The following is a 24,323-nucleotide window of genomic DNA, read 5'->3' on the forward strand; positions in this document are numbered from 1 at the left end:
TCAACTCTTCTGGGAAAAGCTGTCCACAAGGTTTAGGAGTATGTCTATGGAAATGTTTGACCGTTCTTCCAGAAGCATGTTTGTGAGGTCAGCCACTGATGTGGAACAAGGGAGCCTGGCTCGCAGTCTTCACTCTAATTCATCGGAAAGGTGTTCTGTTTGGTTGAAGTCAGAACTCTGTGCAGGGCAGTCAAGTTCCTCCACCCCAAACTCGCTCATCCATGTCTTTATGGACCTTGCTTTGTGCACTGGTGCGCAGTCATGTTGGAACAGGAAGGGGCCATCCCCAAACTGTTCCCACAAAGTTGGGAGCATGAAATTGTACAAAATATCTTGATATGCTGACACCTTAAGAGTTCCCTTCACTGGAACTAAGGGGCCAAGCCCAACCCCTGAAAAACAACCCCACCCCATAATCCCCCCTCCACCAAATGATTTGGACCAGTGCAAAAAGCAAGGTCCATAAAGACATGGATGAGCAAGTTTGGGATGATGGAACTTGACTGCTCTACACAGAGTTCTGGCCTCAACCCGATAGAACATCTTTGGGATGAATTATAGTGGAGACTGTGAGCCAGGTCTTCTTGTTCAAAATCGGTGCCTGACCTGTGCTTCTGGAAGAATGGTCAAACATTCCCTTAGACACACTCCGAAACTTTGTGAACAGCCTTCACAGTTGAAGCTGTTATAGCTGCAAAGGGTGGGCCAACTCAGTACTGAACTCTACTAAGACTAGGATGCCATTAACGTTCATTTGCGTGTAAAGGCAGGCGTCTCAATACTTGTGGTAATATAGTGTATTTAGAGGGATGCCTGGACAAGCAGGAAGGGGTTAATGAATACACAGCTGCTTTAAAATATCTGTAATTTGTGAAAGGCTTCATATTTGTCTTTTTTTCAGCCTAGTTTGCTATAATCATCTTGGGGCTTTGAAATCCATCTTTTGTGAACCTTCCTGGCAGCTGTATATTTAGTTTTGTTTCTACAGATTAATCTACAGAGGATCTGATGATAAGAGAAGGGGTTGTCGAGAATGCATGTGGTGAAATATAATACTCCTTATAAAGTTCCTGGCAAAGTTAAGGTTACCAGATGGTCTATACTGGCAGAGTTTCAGGAAATTGTAGTAAAATGGTGACCACAAAAGCCAAAGGCTTGTAAATGGGTGAAGTGGCTGACTACATGAGGAATTTGCAGAGATCTATAGTGACACACTGGGACCCAGTGAAGTGGTAAAGAGGTAATTGTGAGGTCAGACACTAACACCGTCCATAATCCAGAGCAATATAACACAATTTATAAACATCATCCAACTTTATGGCTTCCAACACCACCAGGAGCACAAGTCCAACGTACACATGAACTCCAGGTTCTCCATACACCTGGGCCTGATGCTTATACATTTCCCATAAGGCAACATTAACTCTTGAACTGAGCATCTTTAGTCATTCTGCAGTCGTCAAGACATTTTTGCTGGTGTCTGAGGCTTGCGTAATCTTTTTTTTGCTAATAGAATGATAGTTGTTAGATTTTTTTAGGCCCTCCAATTGAAATCTACTGGAGTCAAAAATGCTTGAAGCTTGTAGCTCAATAGAAGCTCATTCACATCTTTGAGCTAAAAGCGTTAAGGGATACCACACTCAGGTGTAAACAGGCTCAACTGAAATCCATGGAATTGTGGTTGTTGAGTGTTTTGGAGCTTTGAGCTACAAAATGCTAAGGAGTGAATGGGACTTAATCCTTTTCTATCTCTAAAACATTGGAAAACACTGTGGAATAGCGGAGACACTGATAGACGCTAGGAAACACCTGGGGACAATATGAGACACTAAGCCCTTGTACACACGGTCGGACATTTCAACAACCAAATCCGTTGGATTTTGTCCGACGGATTTTGTCCGAAACTGTTGCATACACACGGTCGGACAAAGTTGTCGGAAAATCCGATCTTTCAGAATGTGATGACGTAATTTCGTTACCATGGGACTACATTCAGGCTAGTAGCCAATAGCTTTGATGTAGGAATTTGATCTGAGCATGCGTGGCACTTTGTCCGATCGGAATTCTCTACACATGATCGGAGTATGTCCGATCGGACCAGTTTGTGGGAAAATATTTCCAGCAAGTTGGAAAATTTGGTCCGACGGATATTCCGACGGAAACAGTCCGATGCAGATGCAGACCACACACAGTCGGATTATCCGACAAAACGGTCCGATAGGACACATTCCGACGGATTCTCCGACCGTGTGTACAAGGGCTTAGAAGCATTAGAAGAAACTGGGGCACACTGGGGAAAACTGGGAGAAACTAGGAAAAACCAGGGAACAATGGGAGACACTGAGGAAAATTGGAAGACACTGGGAAACACTGGGTGCACTGGGAGACAATAAGGAATGCCAAGAGACAATGGGAGACACTGAGGAATATTGCGAGACACTGGGGAACACTGGGACATACTGGGAAACACTGGGAGACACTAAGGAACACCAGGGTACAATAGGAGACACTGAGGAACATTGAAAGACACTGAGGAACATTGGGAAACACTGAGGAACATTGGGAAACACTGAGAAACATTGGGAGACACTGAGGAACAATGGAAGACACTGAGGAACAATGGAAGACACTGGGACACACTGGAGAACACCGTGGACACTGGGAAACACTAGGGAACCCCAGGAGACAATGGGAGGCACTGAGGAACATTGGGAGACACTGGGACACACTGGGGAACACTGGGACACAATAGGGAACATAGGGGACACTGGAAGACACTAGGGAACACTACAAACACTGGGAAACACTTGGGAACACTGTGGACACTGGGAGGCACTAAGGAACATCAGGGGACAGTGGGAGACACTGAGGAATATTGTGAGACACTGGGAAACATCAGGGACACTGGGAGACACTAGGAAACACTAGGGGATAATAGGAGACACTAAGGAATATTGAGCGACACTGGGAAACACCGGGAACACTGGGAGACACTAGGGGAACACCAGGGGACAATGGGAGACACTGGGGAACACTGGAAAGATGGGAATTTCAAGTTTAAGGTAAAGAGATAGAAAAAGCTTTGCTTTAAGCTGACAGTGGAAAGGCATAGCTGTATACTACCATGGGAGATATAGTGAACTGGGAGTGTATCGGGTGAATGGAGATTTATCTATGGGTTGGCTCCTTATGTCTGTGAAGGTTCCCATTTATCCAGGTCATATATCTAGTAGATGTTTTGCTGCTTATCCAAGCAACTTCTTGATCTCCAATGACTGCCAGGGACACATCTCACCATTCATAGCCACACAGGTAACTTTGGGAATATTAAAACCCAAGCACAACACATTTTCCATAGATGTTTTAAGATCTTTAAAGCTCCTCAATTTGGAGTTAAATAACAGCCCTAGAATTAGCCTTCTTATTCTAGCATGCGCAGTGATATCTAATATGTGTTGCACATTAGCGGTTTATGTAGCAATGTTTGCCATATGCTCACTTTTGTGTTTGTGCATCTGCGATCAGATGGCTCCATGACCACCCCAACCATTTCTATTACAGAGCCCAAAGCCAGCTCTACAACATGTAAATAAACCACAACTGCTTCTGCGGGTTTCTTTACATTCTGATAATGGCATACCCTAAGCAAAAAAAAAATTAAAGGAAATGTGTTCTTTGGAATTGATTAATTAAAAAAGGGTAACCAGTTTGTATTCATACCTGACTGGGTATTAGAGGCTCCTTGTCATCAATTTCAATGAGAACATCATCTTGTGGTGTAAAACTTATTTCATCTGAAAGGAAATAGATGCTTTAATTACATTAAAAGAAAACTACAATGTATTTTTAGTGAGTACACATTATAAGTACTATTATTATATATTTATCATAAATTAATTTTTGATTTCTTTTTCAATATAATTGTTCCTAATTAGTGACCCATGCAAGCGGAGCGGTTGATTGGGCTTACAAAAACTGAGCTGTTTGCACTGGAGCCGGTCTAAGGGCACCACTACACGTGAGTTGTACTTATGATTAATGGAAAAGGTTTTATAAAATAAATACTACACAATGATTTACAGGGATACCCCACTTTTAAGTACACAACGGGGTTTATTTACTAAAGCTGGAAAGTGCAAAATCAGGCTTCCTTCTGCATGGAAACCAATGAGCTTCTAACCCCAACTTGTTCAATTAAGCTTTGGTAATAAAACCTGGAAGCTCATTGGTTTCTATGCAGAAGGGAGCCTGATTTTGCACTTTCCAGCTTTAGTAAATAAACCCCATTGTGCACTTAAAAGTGGGGTATGCCTGCAATTATATTTGGCATTCTTCCCGGAGTGTGGAGAAAGTGGGAATTGCTGTTGGAAAGTGATGGAAGAATATCAGACCCGCTCTGGTTGAAAATCTAATGCTCATAACAAATCTATAGATGTTACCATTAAAAGGTTTCAGTTAGAGCTGCACGATTAATCGTTAAGAATTGTTATCGCAATTTTTTTCCCTGTTACGATCTTGACAAAAGTATTTCACAATTCTTTCTATGCAGAGAATTCTCTCTGCTCTGTTGAAGCCATAGCCCTCAAAAGAAAGGAAGAAAAAAAAAAATTAGCAGTCTGCCAAGAATCACAACATTCTTTAGCAGTGCAGCTAAGTCTAAACATTTTAACAATTTGTCAAAGGAATAGACTTCAGTGTGTAAATGAGGAACGTTTAACCACTTAAACCCTAAACCTTTTTCTGACATTTGTTGGTTTCAAGTTAAAATATTTTTTTTGATAGAAAATTACTTAGAACCCCCAAACATTATATATATATATATATATATATATATATATATATATATATATATATATATATATATATATATTTATTTTTTTATTTTTTTGGTAGAGACCCTAGAGAATAAAATGGTGGTTGTTGCAATATATTATGTCACTTTGTATTTGCGCAGTGGTCTTTCAAATGCAATTTTTTGGGAAAAATTACTTTAATGAATTAAAAATGAAAAAAAAAAAAAAAAAAACTAACTAGTAAAGTTAGCCCCCTTTTTTTTTTGTATAATGTGAAAGATTTTACGCCGCAAGGATCGTCAGAGAATCATAATCTTTATTCCAAGCAAAAGAATTGTGATTCTCATTTTGGCCAGAATCGTGCAGCTATAGTTTCAATGTTCTGTTATCCCATTAAGACATTGAATTAGATAATTAAAGCAATAACCAATGGCAGGTTCTGGTTACATAATATTTTTGCATACATTAGAAATGCATTCCATTGTGTATACTGTATTCTACAGGAAGGAGAATTTCAGCCTGATCACTGTCACTGGCTGACTGATCAATCTGTTCAATTTGATAATAAATATACATTTTGATTATAGCCCCCGTTCTTTAGACCCAATTACTATCACCCCCACCCCCTTTGTAAGTCAACAGCCAACACTTTGCATGGCTGCTGGATCTCAATTCCGAATGTCACTGACAGCTTAGGCCCCGTTCACATCTAGAGCTTTGGGATCACAAGCGGAATCACTGTGATTCTCCTCACGATTCCAAAGCCCTGCAGTGCTCACAAAACGCAGAAAGCGTGTTTGTGTGTCATTTATTTATCTTGGTGGTGCTCCAACACACATCTCCGATCGTGGTAAAGAGCCTATGACATAGGCTCTTAACCACGTGATCAGCTGTGACCAATCACAGCTGATCACAGCGGAAGCCAGGAAGTGTCGTTAATCGTCTTTCACCGGTTCATGCTGACAGGGAGAGCCAATCGGTGGCTCTCCTGACGGGGTGGGGGGGGGGGGGGTCTGCCCTGATAATCAGCGCAGTGATAATTAGTGCAGCATCCATCAGAGGTGCCCACCACAGATGCTAATCAGTGCCCATCAAAATGCCAGTCAGTGCCCATTAGTACTGCCTATCAGTGCCCATCACAGATGCCAATCAGTGCCCATCAGTAATGACTGTCAGTGCCTCCTCATCAGTGCTGTCTATCAGTGCCACCCATCAGTGCCCATAATTGCCGTTTATCAGTGCCCATCAGTGCTTCCTATCAGTGCTGCCTATCAGTGCCCATCAGTGCTGCATATAAGTGCCACCTATCAGTGCTGCATATTAGTGCCTCCTCATCAGTGCCACCTCATCAGTGCCACCTCATCTGTGCTACCTCATCAGTGTCCGTCAGAGAAAACAACATTTTATAACAGAAACAAAGAAAAACTAATTTTTTTCAAAAATTTGTCTTTTTTAATTTGATTAACAAAAAATAAAAAACCCAGTGGTGATCAAATACCAGCAAAAGAAAGCTCTATTTGTGGGAAAAAAATAATAAAAATTTAGTGTGGGTACACGCAATTGTCATAGTGTGACAACGCTTGAGGTTGAGGTGTATATATATATATATATATATATATATATATACATATATATATATATATATATATATATATATATAGTGCCTTGCGAAAGTATTCGGCCCCCTTGAACTTTTCAACCTTTTGCCACATTTCAGGCTTCAAACATAAAGATATAAAATTTTAATTTTTTGTGAAGAATCACCAACAAGTGGGACACAATTGTGAAGTGGAACGAAATCTATTGGATTTTTGAAACTTTTTTAACTAATAAAGAAATGAAAAGTGGGGCGTGCAAAATTATTCGGCCCCCTTGCGTTAATACTTTGTAGAGCCACCTTTTGCTGCGATTACAGCTGCAAGTCGCTTGGGGTATGTCTCTATCAGGTTTGCACATCGAGAGACTGAAATTCTTGCCCATTCTTCCTTGTAAAACAGCTGGAGCTCAGTGAGGTTGGATGGAGAGCGTTTGTGAACAGCAGTTTTCAGCTCTTTCCACAGATTCTCGATTGGATTCAGGTCTGGACTTTGACTTGGCCATTCTAACACCTGAATACGTTTATTTGTGAACCATTCCTTTGTAGATTTTGCTGTATGTTTGGGATCATTGTCTTGTTGGAAGATAAATCTCCGTCCCAGTTTCAGGTCTTTTGCAGACTCCAACAGGTTTTCATCCAGAATGGTCCTGTATTTGGCTGCATCCATCTTCCCCTCAATTTTAACCATCTTCCCTGTCCCTGCTGAAGAAAAGCAGGCCCAAACTATGATGCTGCCACCACCATGTTTGACAGTGGGGATGGTGTGTTGAGGGTGATGAGCTGTGTTGCTTTTTACGCCAAACATATCGTTTTGCATTGTGGGCAAAAAGTTTGATTTTGGTTTCATCTGACCAGAGCACCTTCTTCCACATGTTTGGTGTGTCTCCCAGGTGGCTTGTGGCAAACTTTAGTCAAGACTTTTTATGGATATCTTTGAGAAATGGCTTTCTTCTTGCCACTCTTCCATAAAGGCCAGATTTGTGCAGTGTACGACTGATTGTTGTCCTATGGACAGACTCTCCCACCTCAGCTGTAGTTCTCTGCAGTTCATCCAGAGTGATCATGGGCCTCTTGGCTGCATCTCTGATCAGTCTTCTCCTTGTCTGAGCTGAAAGTTTAGAGGGACGGCCAGGTCTTGGTAGATTTGCAGTGGTCTGATACTCCTTCCATTTCAAAATGATCGCTTGCACAGTGCTCCTTGGGATGTTTAAAGCTTGGGAAATCTTTTTGTATCCAAATCCGGCTTTAAACTTCTCCACAACAGTATTACGGACCTGCCTGGTGTGTTCCTTGGTCTTCATGATGCTCTCTGCGCTTTCAACAGATCCCTGAGACTATCACAGAGCAGGTGCATTTATACAGAGACTTGATTACACACAGGTGGATTCTATTTATCACCATCAGTCATTTAGGACAACATTGGATCATTCAGAGATCCTCGCTGGACTTCTGGAGTGAGTTTGCTGCACTGAAAGTAAAGGGGCTGAATAATTTTGCACGCGCCACTTTTCAGTTTTTTATTTGCTAAAAAAGTTTAAATTATCCAATAGATTTTGTTCCACTTCACAATTGTGTCCCACTTGTTGGTGATTCTTCACAAAAAATTAAAATGTTATATCTTTATGTTTGAAGCCTGAAATGTGGCAAAAGTTTGAAAAGTTCAAGGGGGCCGAATACTTTCACAAGGCACTGTATATTATATAAACTGTTATATATCCATCTTTACAACACATATGGGTTGATTTACTAAAACTGGAGAGTGCAAAATCTGGTGCAGCTGTGCATGGTAGCCAATCGGCTTCTCTTGTTCAATTGATTGGTTTCTATGCAAAGATGCACCAGATACTGCCTGGGCTTTCTGGTAAGGATTGGGAGGAAGCCACCGATGTTTGTTTTCCGGACATAATTAGTACTGCGGAACAATTTACTCAATTTAAATTGATTCATCATCTACATTATACCCCAGCCAAACTGGCTCGTATGGGATATGGATCTGCTGCCATTTTCTCTCGTTATGGACTCGCTGGGGCTAATCTACTCCATATGTTTTGGAATTGTCCAGGACTAACGTTTTTTGGCAGGATTTATTTCATTTTTTTGAGCATCACATTCATTTTCCTGTACCTCAAGCCCCGGAAGTTGGACTTTTATGTATTTTGAATGACTTTGTTCCTAGGACTCATGCTCATATTCTGTTACATATGGGGTTATGCACATAAAGTGATTTTGTTACACTGGAAAGATGCTACTCCACCTAAAGCTCAAAAGGTCTACCGTGTAGTGAATGGAGTTTAAACTCATATATAAGGGTAGGGCATGCCCTAAGAAATTTACTAAAATATGGCAACCGTGGTTAGATGTCTCCAAGTCATTTTGAGGCCAACTTACCTGAAATGTCTCTATGCCATGTCTGGTATTACTTTTGGTTTTATTTATATGGTTTGTAAACACTGTCTGGGCTAACTATTATGGGGTTTTAGCTCCGCTTCTATTTAGTTGATTGAAAAGGGGATTGTGGCGCCTATGTGTATGCTGTGTGAGTGTGTATGTGTATGTGGATCTTCCTTCTATAGAATATTACTACTGATATTATTCCCCCCTCGACCCTCCCAATTTCGTCTATGGGAGTGTGTGGTACTCAGGTTTACCCTTTTATGCTATATGTAGGTACACGGATTGTATTTACCAACTATGAATTTTCCAATGGTGCAGTGGCGGCCCATACATAAGGGGCGCGGGGGCATGGATTATTTTTTTTTAAACACATGATTAGTGCCTGAGGCTCTAATTGGCTTAATTAAGGGTGGGCTCAGGGCACAGAGTCCTGCTTCCTGAGCCAACCAGTTGTGTGACAATAGTGAATTTATATTCGCTATTGTCGTTCTGATTGTCCTCCTGGCCAATCAGAAAGTGGGTCTTAACCTCCCTGGCGGTATGATTATTTCAGAATTTAGGTGCTGAAAGCGGTACAATTATTTTGCATGTAAATTTGGCATTTTATATTGTAGTCCTGTAATTCTTAGGAAGAACTCACTTAAATCTGTCCAAACCAGAGTCTAGTAGACATCCCGGGTATGATAAAATTTGAAAAATCATAAATTATAATATAATAAATAACTATAAATAATTATACCAAATAATAATATAACAATAATAAAAAATATTCAATAATGTAATCAAATCAAAAACACAGAAATTTTCTCAGTTGCAGAATTGTCGCTGTCATTACTTTTCAGTATTTGATGACGGATCTCCCCACAAATCGCGAATGATTCTAAGTTATTATTGCTATTTTCTAGCTGGTCTAAAACCATTTTTGATGTAACGGGACAGTTTTGGTTGCTATGGACAATCTCCAGTTTCCAGGCATAAAGAACAGTTTTTATAATATAAAACTGCATGCAGGGCACTGGGCAGACCACTAGGGACAAAGGGGGTGTGAAATAATTACATACAGCAATGTAATCTGTAAGATTACATTATACTGTATGTATACTGTGTGTTTTACTTTTTGGCGCCGCTCTCCATCCCCGTGCGTCGCAACGCTCGCAGGGAACGGAGCCCAGCGATGTGATAGATCGAGCGGAGCACGGCTCGCTCGTACAGCGGGGGGACATCGCTGGATCCAGGGGACAAGGTAAGTAACCTCTTCCTGGATTCAGCAATGAGGTTCCGAGTCTGGCTCGGGGTTACCGCTAATGGTACAAAATTTTCACCCCGAGCCAGAATACCGCCGGGGGGGGGTTAAGCCCCGACTGGCCGAGAGGAGAAGCGATCGTATTGGCCGCCGAGGAAAGCTGCAGAGGAGGAAGCAGCTGTGAAGCCCGAGACGCAGGGTGAAGCTGGCAATGAGGAAGCTGCCGCCAAGGAGGAGGAGATGCTTCGAAGAAGCCGAAGCTGCCCGTGACCCAGATGGGGTATGTGCAGGGCTGACCAACGTGGTGTTAAAGGTGTTTATTTTGCTACATTTCTTTTTTCATAAACACAAAGAAACAGTGAACAAAGGCACCATTGCAGGTGCTGTGTATTTTGGGGGGGGGGAGTGGCAAACTCCAGACATCATAGCTGACACCCCCCCCCCAAATATACAGCACCAGCCGCCACTGCAATGGTGCCTTTATTTACTGTTCCTTTGTGTTTATGATGAACACCTTTAAAAAAAAAAAGATGCACCAGATTTTCCTGTTTTAGTAAATCAACCCCATACTATCTGCACCTAACAAAGGCTCACAGTTAATCAATTTAAAGAACTACAGGGACCAGCTATTTAAAACTGGCACTAAATCTAGGAGCTTGGAGACAGTATGGTTGTTAATCAATCACAAATCAGGAGAGAAACAAAACACTTTGGGCCCGGTGTATTGTGTTATATACCTGACAAAGTCCTACATCATGGGTAGACAACCTCGGTCCTCCAGCTGTGGTGAAACTACAAATCCCATCATGCCTCTGCCTCTAGGAGTCATGCCTGTGATTGTCAGGGTCTTGCAATGTCTCAGGGGACATGTAGTTTCAAAACAGCTGGAGGGCCAAGGTTGCCTACCCCTGCCCTATATGGTGGAACGTGTAGTAGGACATAACACAACACAGCATGATAAAACGACACCAGGGTTAGTCTCCATCTGTTTGTGATTGGAATGTTGTGGAAATTTTATTATGTGTGTTTTATAGATTGTCATCTGTCTCCCTGTGTCTGATTTAACCAAGGAGCCTTCTAGCAGAGCGCACTTGAGTTGAATCGGGGCCAGCGGTAAAACCGTCAGTATGAAAACCTTCTCATGGGCTTGGAGATGTGTTCTCTGTGTCTGCAGGCATTTTCTGGCTTGCAAGTATCAAGCGCAATGCACTGGGCTTCATCATTATATCTCTGTTGTGGCTACCCTATCCCTTTTGAATACATATCTGCTTTTATAAGAGGACATTGATATCTGCCTTGTTAATATACCCATACCGTATATATTGATAACAGCAGTAGCAATGTCCCCGCAGATCTTCTCAAGCCTGTAAGAACAAGTAGAATGATCTTACTAGATGTTGGTTACTCTAAGCAGTATTGAGTGGGCTTCATGCTGACCAAGATGGTGGATGCCCTCCCCTTTAGTGTAGTAATTTCCTGTGTAGTCATTTCCTGTGCAGTCCTTTCCTGTGATGTCATTTTGCATGGAGGAAGCGATTGGCTGTTGGGGCCATAACTTCCTGTTTGTCATTTCCTTTTGTTGCCGATGAATAAAAAAAGGTGCCTGTGCTCATGAGGGCAGGTAGTAAGAACATGAGGATGGTGACTATGTCTGTTTATTTGGGGAAATGCGGGAGACACAGGTTTATTAAGATGCATTGCACCAAAGGCTGAAAGGGCGCTTAATAGTGCAAGAGACGTGGATTACGCATAGCGTATAGTGAAATCTCCACGTCAGTTTGTGTCCCCGTTACACACATTTGTACAGAAAGTATACAGCAGCATACCAGACATTTCTTCCTCCAGGTCACCCTCTTCCTCATTGGGGTCGCAGTAGAACTCCTCAAGGGATTGGATGGTGCACTGACCAACCACAGGCTTCCGACCAAACTGCCGGTTGTCAATCACTTTCACAATGATGGGCGGACAGTAAAGTTGCTCACTGGGAAGACTCTAAAAATAAAAAGGAAATGGTTATATGATGGAAACTTCATGCTATCGGTACCGATCATGTTTTTGCCCAGTTTGGGCATGAAAATTACCCCGAGATCAGTAGGAGGTTACCATCAAAATATAGATCTTTGTTTCCCCTAAAAAGTATTATAGAACATACTGTATCTATGGGGGAGATTTACTAAAACGGGTGCACACAGAATCTAGTACAGGTGAGCACAGTAACCAATCATCTTCTAGGTTTTATTGTCAAAGCTTAAAGAGTAACCCCACTTTTGTTGAGAAAAAAAATTCCACTTTGGGTGATCTATGTAAATTATAAGGATTTTAACAAACGTTGTTGCAGATTCCTACCTTTTGTTATTCTGAAGAAATCGCTATGTGTTTGTCTGTGTCCATGTGGAGAAGTGAATATAATGGGAGTGGTTTCATAATTATCAATCAGCTTTTCACCTGCAGGGCACTAATGGGGCAAGCTGCTGGGCCTGCATCCCTTTTAGATTTTGTTTTGGGAGTATCTCACCAAAAAAAAAATTTTTGTTGCAGGGGATGCCTGAAATCTGACTTGTATCTTAGTGTAGACTTCTGGGAAAATCAGTGAGTCAATCACACAAGCAGGAAATGATGTTTCTGGGGGGCGTTCTGTACACATTCTGTGTACAGAACACCTCCAGGTAGCCATATTGCATTGCGTTTTCAGAAAATTGCAGCGGCTACAGATTTAAAAGGAAAGGTCATTTTTAGGGCTGTGGAAATGAAAGATTAATTCCTCGAGTAATCGTTAATTTTTTTGATCGATCAAAATTCTTTTGATCGGTACTCACCTCTCCATCGGCTTCCGGGTCTTCAGGGAGTTCTGTCGGAGATACGGTGATGTCACGGACATCGACATCACTGGACTCCTCCCCCTTCCCCAAGTGCCTCCGCCCGCTAACAAAGGGAAGGGGGGAGGAGTCCGGTGACGTTAAAGTTCTGATTGAACGTAGCGCGTACGGAGGGAGGAGCTACGCATGACGTCACCCGCTGCTGCCCTACGGAATTAACACGATTGTTGGCTTTACATGCTGTGTTTTTATCATCTTTATGTGAGTAGTTTGTGTTTGAACACAAAAATTAAATCTTATACTTAAGCGGTGAGCACTTAGATCTTTTCTTTCTACCCATGACCTGGCGTCCTTGCTGAGATCTAAGGAGATGGGAAAGAAGTTTATGGTCCGTGTTAACCCTTTTGATACCCACTTGCATGACCACCTGTTTGCACAGGGGTCCATGCCATAAGGTGAGAGTGATTAGTTAGACCCAAGGTGGAGGGATTGTCACACTACTGTGGAAGAAAAATGACTTACATCAATGCTACAGTTTGAATTTAAAACGTATTCGTGTGAACTGTGAAGTTAAGTCATGGATTGTGGAAACTAACTAGTGTCGGGTGATTGTATATAGTGTATACCACATTTACCATTGACTAATGCAGAGTTGCAATGCAAGGAGATCAGCTAAAAGTAGATCTGTATGTGCGTTATAATTAATTGAAATTAGTCGATTAATCGATTTAAAAAAAATGGATTAATCGAACATAAAAATTTTAAACAGTAACAGCCCTAGTCGTTTTTAATAACATTCAATTACAATATGACTTGTGTTGCAATTGTATATGCTATATTAGTTTTTATTTATTTACTATTTTTTTCCCCACAAAAGTGGAGTTACCCTTTAATTGCACAAGGTGAAGTTAGAAGCCGATTGGTTACTATGCACATCTGCATCATATTCTGTGTGCAACAGTTTCAGTAAATCCCCCCCTATATGTTATACTTCTGTATAATTGTATGTGCATGCCCCATAAAAAAAACAAGGAATTTTAACATAATTTCATCCACATGCAGCCTCTCTCCTGCGATTCCACACACTAAAGAATAAATCAAGCCTGCTAAAGCTCTGCACTAACTGAAGGTCGCAAGTTCTTACATCAGACAACTTTGATGGACACTAACAGCAACAAGATGCAAGGTTTTGCTAAGAATGTTTTGAGCTATTCTGTTCAAATGTCCTTTGGGGGTATGATTCAAAATCAATATTTAGAGGTATGTCTAAATCTTAAAGTGTTACTAAACCCAGGACCCTGCATTCACTATATCTGGTCTCCAACAGTACACGGAACATGGAAAATGCTAAATACCCTTTCTAATCAGCAGTATAAAGCAGCCTTGTGACTTTTATCAGTGTCTGGTTAAAGCAGTGTTCCGCCCAAAATAAAAAAATTAAAAGCCAGCAGCTACACATACTGCAGCTGCTGACTTTTAACAGTAGGACACTTACCTGTCCTGGAGTCCAGTTATGTCAGCACCGCAGCTGATGTTTCTATCAGCCGTCGGATGCTGCCGCCGCCATTGCGGGTAAGGGGACCCGGCAGTGTAGCCTTATGGGAACCCTACTGCACATGCGTGAAACCCCGCTCCTCTCTCCTACTGGCTGGTCGACAGAGAGGAGAGGAGGAGGGAACCCATCGGTTATGTCACAGGCCGCGGCCCGGACTCCTGGAAGTGGGAACAGGATACCCGTCAAACAAAGGTATCCTGTCCCCCCCTCCCCCCGAAAGGTGCCAATTGTGGCACCGGAGGGGGAGAGGAGACAAATGAGTGGAAGTTCTTTTGGGTGGAACTCTGCTTTAAAGCTTGTAGGAGAAGTTTTCATTCTCCTCTGACTGTCCTATGAGGATGCATGACCCTTGACCCTCTGTTTGGACAGTGCCGATTGGCCCTGTGCTCATCACATGCACTCTCGCAAGAAAACAAAAACTCTCTAGCAATACATATCAAACTGAGCATGTGCAGCTTGGCCCCTAACCGCTGTACTATCCAGAGATGGATAGGGGACAGTGGAAGAAGGGGAGGAGCATAGAAGACACAAGTGGAGGATTAACCCCTTAGGTTCCACAGGGAGTACAACAAGCATTCTACACTACATATACAGACTGATTTTCACTGTTGCCGGTTTAGTAACACTTTAACATTCTCTGCAAATCAGATGATACCAAACAACAGAGGAAGAAGCACAGTACAATGTTCAGCAAACGAATCGCGTTACTGAAGTTATGCCAAGTCAAGATGGATTCTGATCGGCTGTCATGGGTACTCTACTTTGCACGCAGTGCTCTGCTTCTTGGCAGATTTTTCTAGTTAGGCCAAACTGTAGATAAGAAAATTTCAGAACCCGAAACCCATTTGATTAATGAATACTTTACAAGGGTTCTTTCTATACAGAAGGATGACATAACACCAGAGATTATGGTGCTGAGCGCCTGACACCAGGCTTATTATTTCTAACATAAGAAACACATGAATCCCTCACCCTACGGAACGGCTTCAATAAGCCTTTTTTCGGGCATCTGAACGCTTTCCTACGACCCTCCCAAATATTACAGTATTAAGGGCTCTTACCACCTCCATGGAAAGGACACTGATATCAAAGTTGGGATTCTTTTTGACGTTTTTAATAACGCAGGACTGCATACTTTCATCACCGCATTCCACGATCAGGCTGGGCGACGTCACACTGGCCAGCTGGTAGCTTTTAAGGTTGCGCAGACCCCATGCCAACACCTAGACAGCGGGGCAAAAGATGGTTGTTTAAAGGGATTGGTTTAAAAGACTTCCACAATGGCCAATCGATGACAGAATTGGTAAAAGTGGAACAATATCTTACTGAATAGAGAAGTTTCCATTTCAAAACAAGAGGTAGGTTATTTTTATTTATTAAAGGAATTTAAAACTGTAGCAGCACTTTCCATATGTATTTTACATTTATATGAATCCTTTCCCTCAAGGGGACCACAATCTAAGGTCCCTACCTCCTATACACACAATAGGGACAATTTAGACAGGTACCCATTAACCTACCAGCATGTGAGAGGAAACTGGAGTACCCGAAGGAAACCCACATGGGCACAGGGAGAGGATGCAAACCCCATGCAGATACTGTTATGGTTGGGATTCGAAGCAACGACCCAAGAGCTGTCAGGTAGAAGTGATGACCACTAAGCCACCATTCTCAACTGGTGGCTATTCCAGTGTCATATACCATATATGCCATCTTGATATGCTGATAAAAGCAGAATAGCCTTATATTCCAAAAAGATTGACTCCGGCAGAGTAGCTTTGGTTGACTACTGTATGTTACTGCCGTTCAAGTCCAATTCTAGCAGTTTTCTTTTTCTTTTTTTCAGATCGTTGAAGGTCACAAACTGTCGTAGGCTGACATCTAAGGATAAGCTTGGTTTGGATTTCCTGCCCCGTAGCATGCCTGTATCTGCAGCAGGATTACACAAGACTTAAACTGACAACACTAGAATGGATCTGCAGCCATGCTAGCATGGTCAGTTTACTGTAAGCCCCTGTACACACGGTTGGAGATTTCCACAACTAAATCCATCGGATTTTGGCTGAAACTGTTGCATACACACGGTTGGACAAAGTTGGAGAAAAATCCGATCTTTCAGAACGTGATGACGTAATTTCGTTACGATGGGACTACATTCAGGCTAGTAGCCAATAGCTTTGATGTAGGAATTTGATCTGAGCATGCATGGCACTTGGTCCGATCAAAATTCTCTACACATGATCGGAGTATGTCCGATCGGCCCAGTTGGTCGGGAAATATTTCCAACATGTTGGAAAATTGGGTCCGATGGATATTCCGACGGAATCAGTCCGATGCATACCATACACAGTCAGATTATCCGACGACACGGTCCGATAGGACACATTCTGACGGATTCTCCGACCGTGTGTACAAGGGCTTAGGAGGAGTGGCAGAGGCAGGATCAACCAGGTTAAATTCAACACCGGCAGGGAAAAATGCCATACTGACATGATAAATCACCTTTAAACAATTGCCGATGGCTGACGCTATATGACATCCTGGGCTTTGTGCGGGGATATCTGAATGATGGGTGCAGCTACAGGCATCATTCAGATATCGGCTTTTTCAACCGGCGATTCCCTACACCATAAGAAGGATCATAGCGGCTGGTCAACCGCTTGATTGTTCTTACGGGTGGCGAGAGGGGATGCCCTGCCTCCCGCAGCCCTCCGATGCTTCTACCGACCCACCGATGCGATCGGCGAGTTGAAGAACGGATCCGCCGGCCCCGGATGTTTACCATTGAGATTTCCAGCAGACCAAATGGTCGCCGGAGTCTCTTTGATCGCTGGAGGTCGGGCGTGATGTTATGACACCACGCCCGGCCTTTGCATTTAAACAAACGGTGCCGCCTCGGCTGGGAAGCTGAGATTGTTATTTTTTACAAATATTTCAGGCTTCCCAGCCTAGACGTGAGATGTGGGGTCTTATTGGCCCCCATATCTCACTGTAAAGAGGACTGATCATGCCATATTCCTATTACAAGGGATGTTTACATTCCTTGTAATAGGAATAAAAGTGATCACATTTTTTTTTTTAAAGTGTCAAACTAAAAAACGTGAAGTAAAATTAACAATAATTTTTTTTGTTTTTTTAAAGTGTCCCTGTCCCTGTGTGCTCGCACGCAGAAGCAAACGCATGCATAAGTCCCGCCCACATATAAAAACTGTGTTCAAACCACAGATGTGAAGTGTCGCCGCAAACGTTAGAGCGAGAGAAATAATTCTAGCCCTAGACCTCCTCTGTAACTCAAAATATGTAACCAGTAAAAAAAATGTAAAGCGTCACCTATGGGGATTTTTAAATACCGAAGTTTGGGTGCCATTCCAACGAGCGTTTGCAATTTTGAAGCAGGACATGTTAGGTATCTATTTAATCAGCGTAACTTCATATTTCACATTATGTAAAAAAATTGCTGCACAATTACTGTGCAAGAGAAAAAGCACTGATAAAACGGCACTGGAGAGTACTGACCAGGAGGCACTGATGAGGCTGCACTGATAGGTGGCACTGATAGATACAAATTTCATATGGGTACAGTGTTGCATGACTGCACAATTGTCATTCAAAGAGTGTTCAATCCCGGCCCTTTACCATGTGATCAGCTGTCAGCCAATGACAGCTGATCACATGATGTAAACAGAAGCTAATAGCGTGAGGAGATATAAATAAGCCGATTAGCGGCTTATGTAAACGGACATGGGTTCCACACTGTGGCAGTCACTGCTGCTAAGCAGGAGTCACTGATGAGGCTGCACTGATGGGTGGCACTGATAGGTGCAACTGAAGGGTTCTGATAGGTGGCACTGAAGGGCACTGAAAGGTGGCACTGATTGGCAGCACTGGTGGGCGCTGGTAGGTGCAACTGAAGGGCGCAGATAGGCGGAACTGAAGGACACTGGTAGGTGACACTGATGGGCAGCACTGATAGGTGGCACTGAGGGACACTGATTGGTAGCACTGGTGGGCACTGGTAGGTGGGCACTGGTTAGCAGTACTGATGGGGACTAGTAGGTGGCACTGGTGGGCACTGCTTAGCAGCAGTGACTGCCAGAGTGTGGGTATGATGTTCGGTTTACACAAGCCGGTAATTAGCTTACTTTTTTCTCCTCACGCTGTCAGCTTCTGTTAACTCATCGCTATTCATTGGATGACAGCTGATCACGTGGTAAAGGACCAGGATTGGTCCTTTGCTCCGATCTGTGATCAGTCGAGTATCATGGACTCAGTGATCACAGAGCAAGCCGCTTGTGCCCCACAGGGGCCTCTTGGGCAGCGCAAGCATGGGAGGACGTACATTGAGTTTAAGCCTGCGCTGTAGCCGCCTTTCCACTATAGGGTGGGCGTAAAGAAGTTAAAGAGACAGTTGCACTTGTTTTTCTTTTTGTTTTTTTAGAGTTACAAACACTTTAAGTGGTATATTTAAAAAAAATGGTGAATGACTTTCACCATACATTCACTGGCGGTGCATCAACAACTGCCATTTAAAAGACACGCACTAAGAGGATTCACCTGCAGTGAATGTTTGGTCAATGTCAGATTAACTGCTTTATAAAAATGCCCCTAAAAGTTTTCTTCTCCAGCAGTTTTAATAAGTTATCATGGGAGACGGATGGACCAATTCAACTGTTTAAAGTTTGCAGTTTAAAAATGTGAATTTATGCCATGACAGACCAGGAATAGAGGCTTGTCTCCTCATAGAGCAGGGATATGCAATCAGCGGACCTCCAGCTGCTGCAAAACTACAAGTCCCATCATGCCTCTGGGCAGTGGCGGGACAAGGTCCTCCAGCGCCCAGGGCAAAGATGCCAAACTGTGCCCCCTTTCCCTTAGGGTTAGGGTCAGGGTGCCCCCTACCTCTGCAATAAACCATTGCGCCAGGGGGCACCCCTTGTCCCGGCCCCTGGGTGTCACGCTTGTGGCTGTCAGACTTGCTATGCATCATGGGACTTGTAGTTCTGCAACAGCTGGGGGTCCACTAATGGCATATCCCTGCCATAGAGGGATGTGAGTGTGCTTCCTGCTCATGGTCAGTGAGCTACTCAGTAATTAATAAAGAGTTTTACAATGGACTATGCGGGGTATATTCACATATCACCAAACCCACACTCACCTCAATAGCGGTCCTCTGCAGGCGGGGCCTGATATTTTTCGGCACCATGTAGATATTGGCGCTCTTCTGGGTCGGAGGGACAGGCAGGTCTGAGTCCTCTGACTGCAGAATTAAAGGAAAACAGTAAATGCATTGTGTTCTGCTAATAAATAAATGTGATTGTTAAAGTACATCTGTCACAGAAGAAGTATGACACTGTTGACCTCTCCTTCTGAAAATGCTGATTGCCTGGCCCTCATGTTGATATTTTGGCTTTAAGCCTGGGTTCACACTACTGCAATGCGGGAACCAGTGCGGGTGTCAATACAAAGTTAACCTTCCTGGCGGTATGATTCATTCTGGTTTTAAGTGCTGAAAGCGGTACAATTATTTTGCATGGATATTTGGCGTTTTATATTGTAGTCCTGTAATTCTTAGGAATAACTCTCTTAAATCTGTTCAAACCAGAGTCTAGCAGACATCCCGGGTATGATAAAGTTTATAATATAATAAATAATAATAAAAATTATTCAATAATGTAATCAAATCCTAAAACACTGAAAAAGGGACACTTTTTGGTTGCTATGGACAATCTCCAAATTCCAGGCAGAAAAAACAGTATTTATAATATAAAAGTGCATGCAGGGCATTGCACAGACCACTAAGGACAAAGGGGGTGTGTATTTTTTAGTACAGTACTGTAATCTGTAAGATTACAGTGCTGTGTGTGTTTTGTGTGTTTTTACTTTTTTGAATTTGCCGCCGTTCTCCGCTCCCGTGCGCCGTAACTTCGCAGGGAACGGAGCTCGGCGGCATTCGGCACTGTGTGAATCGAGCGGAGGACAGATCGATCACACAGTGCGGAGGACATCTCTGGATCCAGGGGACAAGGTAAGTAACTCTCCCTGTGTCCTCCCTGCATCCAGCGATGCGATCCCGAGTCTGGCTCGGGGTTACCGCTCCTGTTATTAAAATCCCAACCCGAGCCAGACTCGGAATTACCGCTAGGGGGGTTAATGACACCCCCAGATTGGTTCGCAGATCGCAGTGTGAACTGTAATTTCAGACAGGAATCGGATCCTCTGTACACTCATGTAATCCGATTCTGGTGTGAAAAAAAAAAAGAAAAAAGTTCCTGCACCTTTTTTCGTGCAAATCCAATGCAAGTTCAGCTATACAAACGGTATGGCCGAATTTACATTGCACAGATATCTCATGCGATCTGCACAGCAATGTGGTGCGAATCACATGTCTGTGTTCGCAATAGTGTGAAAAACCTGAATTGCTCACAAAGAATAAAATACAAATCTGACTTTTGTCTGACTCATTGGCTGCACGCTTGTTGTGGGTGACTCAGAAGTATTAAAGCCAGGCAAACAGCATTTTCAGGAGTCCATCTATGCCAGAGACTAGACATGTGCACAAAAAATGTGTCCGTTTTAGTTTTTTTGCTTTTTTTGGGAATTCAGAAATGTGAAAATTCGGAATTTGGAAAAATTAAAATTCAGATTTTCACATTTCAGAATTTTCGGATATTCAAAAATCCCCAAAAAAAGAAAGAAAATCGGTAATATTTGAAATAATAAATAACTATTATATATAAAGGTATTGAAATTTCCTTTCAAATTTGGCTGTTCGGCATTCGTTATTTCAGATAATTTGTAACTTCGGATAAATTCCTACTCGTTACGTTCACTAACAGCCAGATTTGAAAGGAAATTCCAATACCTATAATTGAATATTTATTACTAGTTAGTTATTATTTCAGATTTTTGGGTTTTCGAATTTTCAGATTTTCATTCTTTTGAATTCTCAGATTTTTATTCTTATTCTTGGATTTAAAAATTTCCAAATTTTAGAATTTTTTAATTTATGAAATTTAGAATATCTGAATTTCCGAAATTTTTAATTTTTCAAAAAAATTCGGAAATTTGAACAAACTCTGAAATTCGAAAATCCATAATTTTGGAAATTCAGAAATGGAAAAATTCAGCAATTGTGGAATCAACGAATTTGTCAAAATTCGTTAAAAAATTCATTTAGAACTAAACTAATTGCACATGTCTACCAGAGACCATATTTCTCTTATGTCAGGTGCTCTATGAATAAGACAAGAGTCATTATATCAAGACTGGTGTACATTTTCAAAAGCAAAATGCAATCGGACAGCCACACTCCTTTCACTTTCAGTTAAAATTACCCATAATCCCTGATCTTTCAGTGAACACAAATATGGCGGAAATAATGCAGCAATTACTATAGGTCACAGGGCAGAGGCTAGTGATTTAGAGCACTTAAAGGCATTGTAAACCTTCCTATCTGCCCCTTGTGTTTTTTACCTGCGTAAAATGTGCATTGTTCATGTAGTGTCATTTGTTGGCCTGTACACACAGCCTACTTTACAGTAAATCTTCACATTCCTGGCACTGCACAGGTTAATGCATGACCTCTGTCTGTAGTCTAAGAACTGACACTTCCGATTAAGAAACTACATGTCACACAATCCTTTGGTCTCTCAGTCTAGCTTTGGTTCAGGTGAAAGCTTCTCAGTATTTAGACCTGACGCAGAGACAAACAGGCACAGCATTTACAGACACACTGGGGTTGATTTACTAAAATTCAAGAGTGCAAGTGCAGGTGTGCATGACCAATCAGCTTCTAACTTCAGCTTGTTCAATTAAGCTTTAATGATAAAACCTGGAAGCTGATTGGTTGCTATGCAGAGCTGCAACAAATTTTGCACTCTCTAGTTTTAGTAAATCTCCCCCACACAGAGCTCACTAGTGGAGTTAGCACATTTGTGATGCAACACAGAGCGGTTGGCAACACATCCATTGGATGCTGTGTGGTGCAGAACAGGAAATTATTTTATCCCTTTGGCGAATAGGGACAAGCTAGGTGAATGAATACATGGACATAGGAGAATTGATCGGTTATGACAATACAAACTGCAGAAGCAACACATGAGCCTACCTAGACATGTGCACTGCCAAAAAATTGTTCGTTTTTTTTTTTTGGGGTCATTTATTATGATCGAAATTTGAAAATTCAAAAATTTGAAATTCAAAAATCTGTAAATTATAGGTATTTCCATTCAAATCTGGCTGTTAGTGAAAGTAACGAATACGAATTTATCCGAAGTTACAAATTATCTGAAATAAGGAATGTCGCATCTAAACAAATGGAACGGAACAAATTAATAATAATAATAAAAAGGCTTTATTATTATTATTATTGTTGTTTATTATTATTAATTCATTACGTTCCATTCATTTAGATGTGACATTTGTTATTACGGATAATTTGTAACTTCGGATAAATTTGTATTCGTTACGTTCACTAACAGCCAAATTTGAAAGGAAATTCCAATACCTATAATTTAATAGTCAATAATGGTTAAGTTATTATTATTAGTTATTATTTTCAATTTTCAAACTGTTGGGTTTGTGTATTTCCTGATTTTTGTTCTTATTTTGGATATTCGTTCTTTGAATTTTTGTTCTTATTTTCAGATTTTTGAATTTACAGATTTTCGAAAATTCTAATTTACGAAATTCGGAAAAATTTGTTAAAATGTTTTTTAATGAATTTTCAACAAATTCATTAATTCGTAAATATCTGAATTAACAAATTTGTTGAAAATTCATTAAAAAACAAATTCGGAACCAAATGAATTGCACATGTCTAACCCTATCATTACAGGGTAAGGTGAACAAATGACATAAGTAAAACACCTATACTAAGGGCAGGTTCAGACTGGCATGCTGAGGTTTGGTCGCAACGTGGGTACAGCACAGGTTACCCGCGATGTCCCATAAACTTCTATTAGATTAGTGTTTTTGGTGTGTTTTCTGAAAGCACATAAAAAGTCATGCATGCTGCATCTTTAGGGCATCACCAGAAAATGCATCAAAAATGCTTAATCTAATAGAAGTCTATGTTAAACCACAGGTAACCCGCATGAAACCATCCAAATACTTAGCTAAGACAACAAAACTTTTAAAAGTGTACAATGCCTTTAAGAACAATTCATGTTAGTAAAAGAAGCAGAAAACAAGCTGCATTTTAAGCAAAAGTTGCAAAAAATCTTAAACAGTAATATATTGTTAAAATATTTTCTTGATCTAAGGCTTGGTTCACATTACCGCAACCTGAAAGTAGTGCGACTTTGCCAGGCGACTTCGGTGCAACTTGAATGCGACTTGAGTCAACTTTAAAGCAACTTGAAGCAACTTCAGGGAATACCTGGGTAATCTTCCTATAATGTCAGATCCAAATCACATCAATTAAGATGAGGATCGGACTTGGAGGCGACTTCCATTAAAGTCTACGGGCACAAGTCGGAGTGAAACTGCCTTGAAGTAGTACTGTAGACTTTTCTAAAGTCAGAGAGACTTCAGCAATGGCGGCCCCTGCATTGTGGGAGCACAGGCGCTGCCCCTCCTCTATCCCTGCTGCCGCCGTCCTATACATACACCCATCCCCTTTCAGGACGCTAGACGCATGGACTCCTATGTGGATTTGAGCGTGGCGTCCCGTGATCCATCCGTGGTGGGGGTGGGGAGTGAGCGGGGTGACCCGTGATCTATCCCGTGGGGGGGGGGAGTGGGGTGTCCCGCGATCTATCCGCGCAGGGGTGTGTGAGCGAGGTGTCCCGGGAGGGACACTGGCAGCATTTGATGGGCACACTGGCAGCATATGATGGGCACACTGGCAGCATTTGATGGGCACACTGGAAGTGTTTGATGGCACAGTGGTAGCGTTTGATGGCACAGTGGCACCAATTTATGG

The 24,323-nt window shown here is 42.0% G+C and overlaps 1 protein-coding gene across 7 annotated transcripts in view; it reads right to left on the reverse strand.

The window, feature by feature from the left end:
* Positions 1-24,323, reverse strand: part of DYSF (dysferlin) — a 378,584-nt gene that overhangs the window by 54,485 nt on the left and 299,776 nt on the right. For all 7 annotated transcript variants that reach the window (XM_077478068.1, XM_077478062.1, XM_077478063.1 and 4 more), the window contains 4 exons: positions 19,554-19,655; positions 15,460-15,621; positions 11,854-12,019; positions 3,721-3,794 (listed from right to left, as the gene is read on the reverse strand). In XM_077478068.1, coding sequence (XP_077334194.1) covers positions 3,721-3,794; positions 11,854-12,019; positions 15,460-15,621; positions 19,554-19,655 — 504 coding nt within the window. The remainder of the gene's footprint in view (positions 1-3,720; positions 3,795-11,853; positions 12,020-15,459; positions 15,622-19,553; positions 19,656-24,323) is intronic.

This window comes from Lithobates pipiens, unplaced genomic scaffold, assembly GCF_037356315.1.
Source record: "Lithobates pipiens isolate NorthernLeopardFrog02 unplaced genomic scaffold, aLitPip1_a1.2 Scaffold_13, whole genome shotgun sequence".
Classification (NCBI taxonomy): domain Eukaryota; kingdom Metazoa; phylum Chordata; class Amphibia; order Anura; family Ranidae; genus Lithobates; species Lithobates pipiens.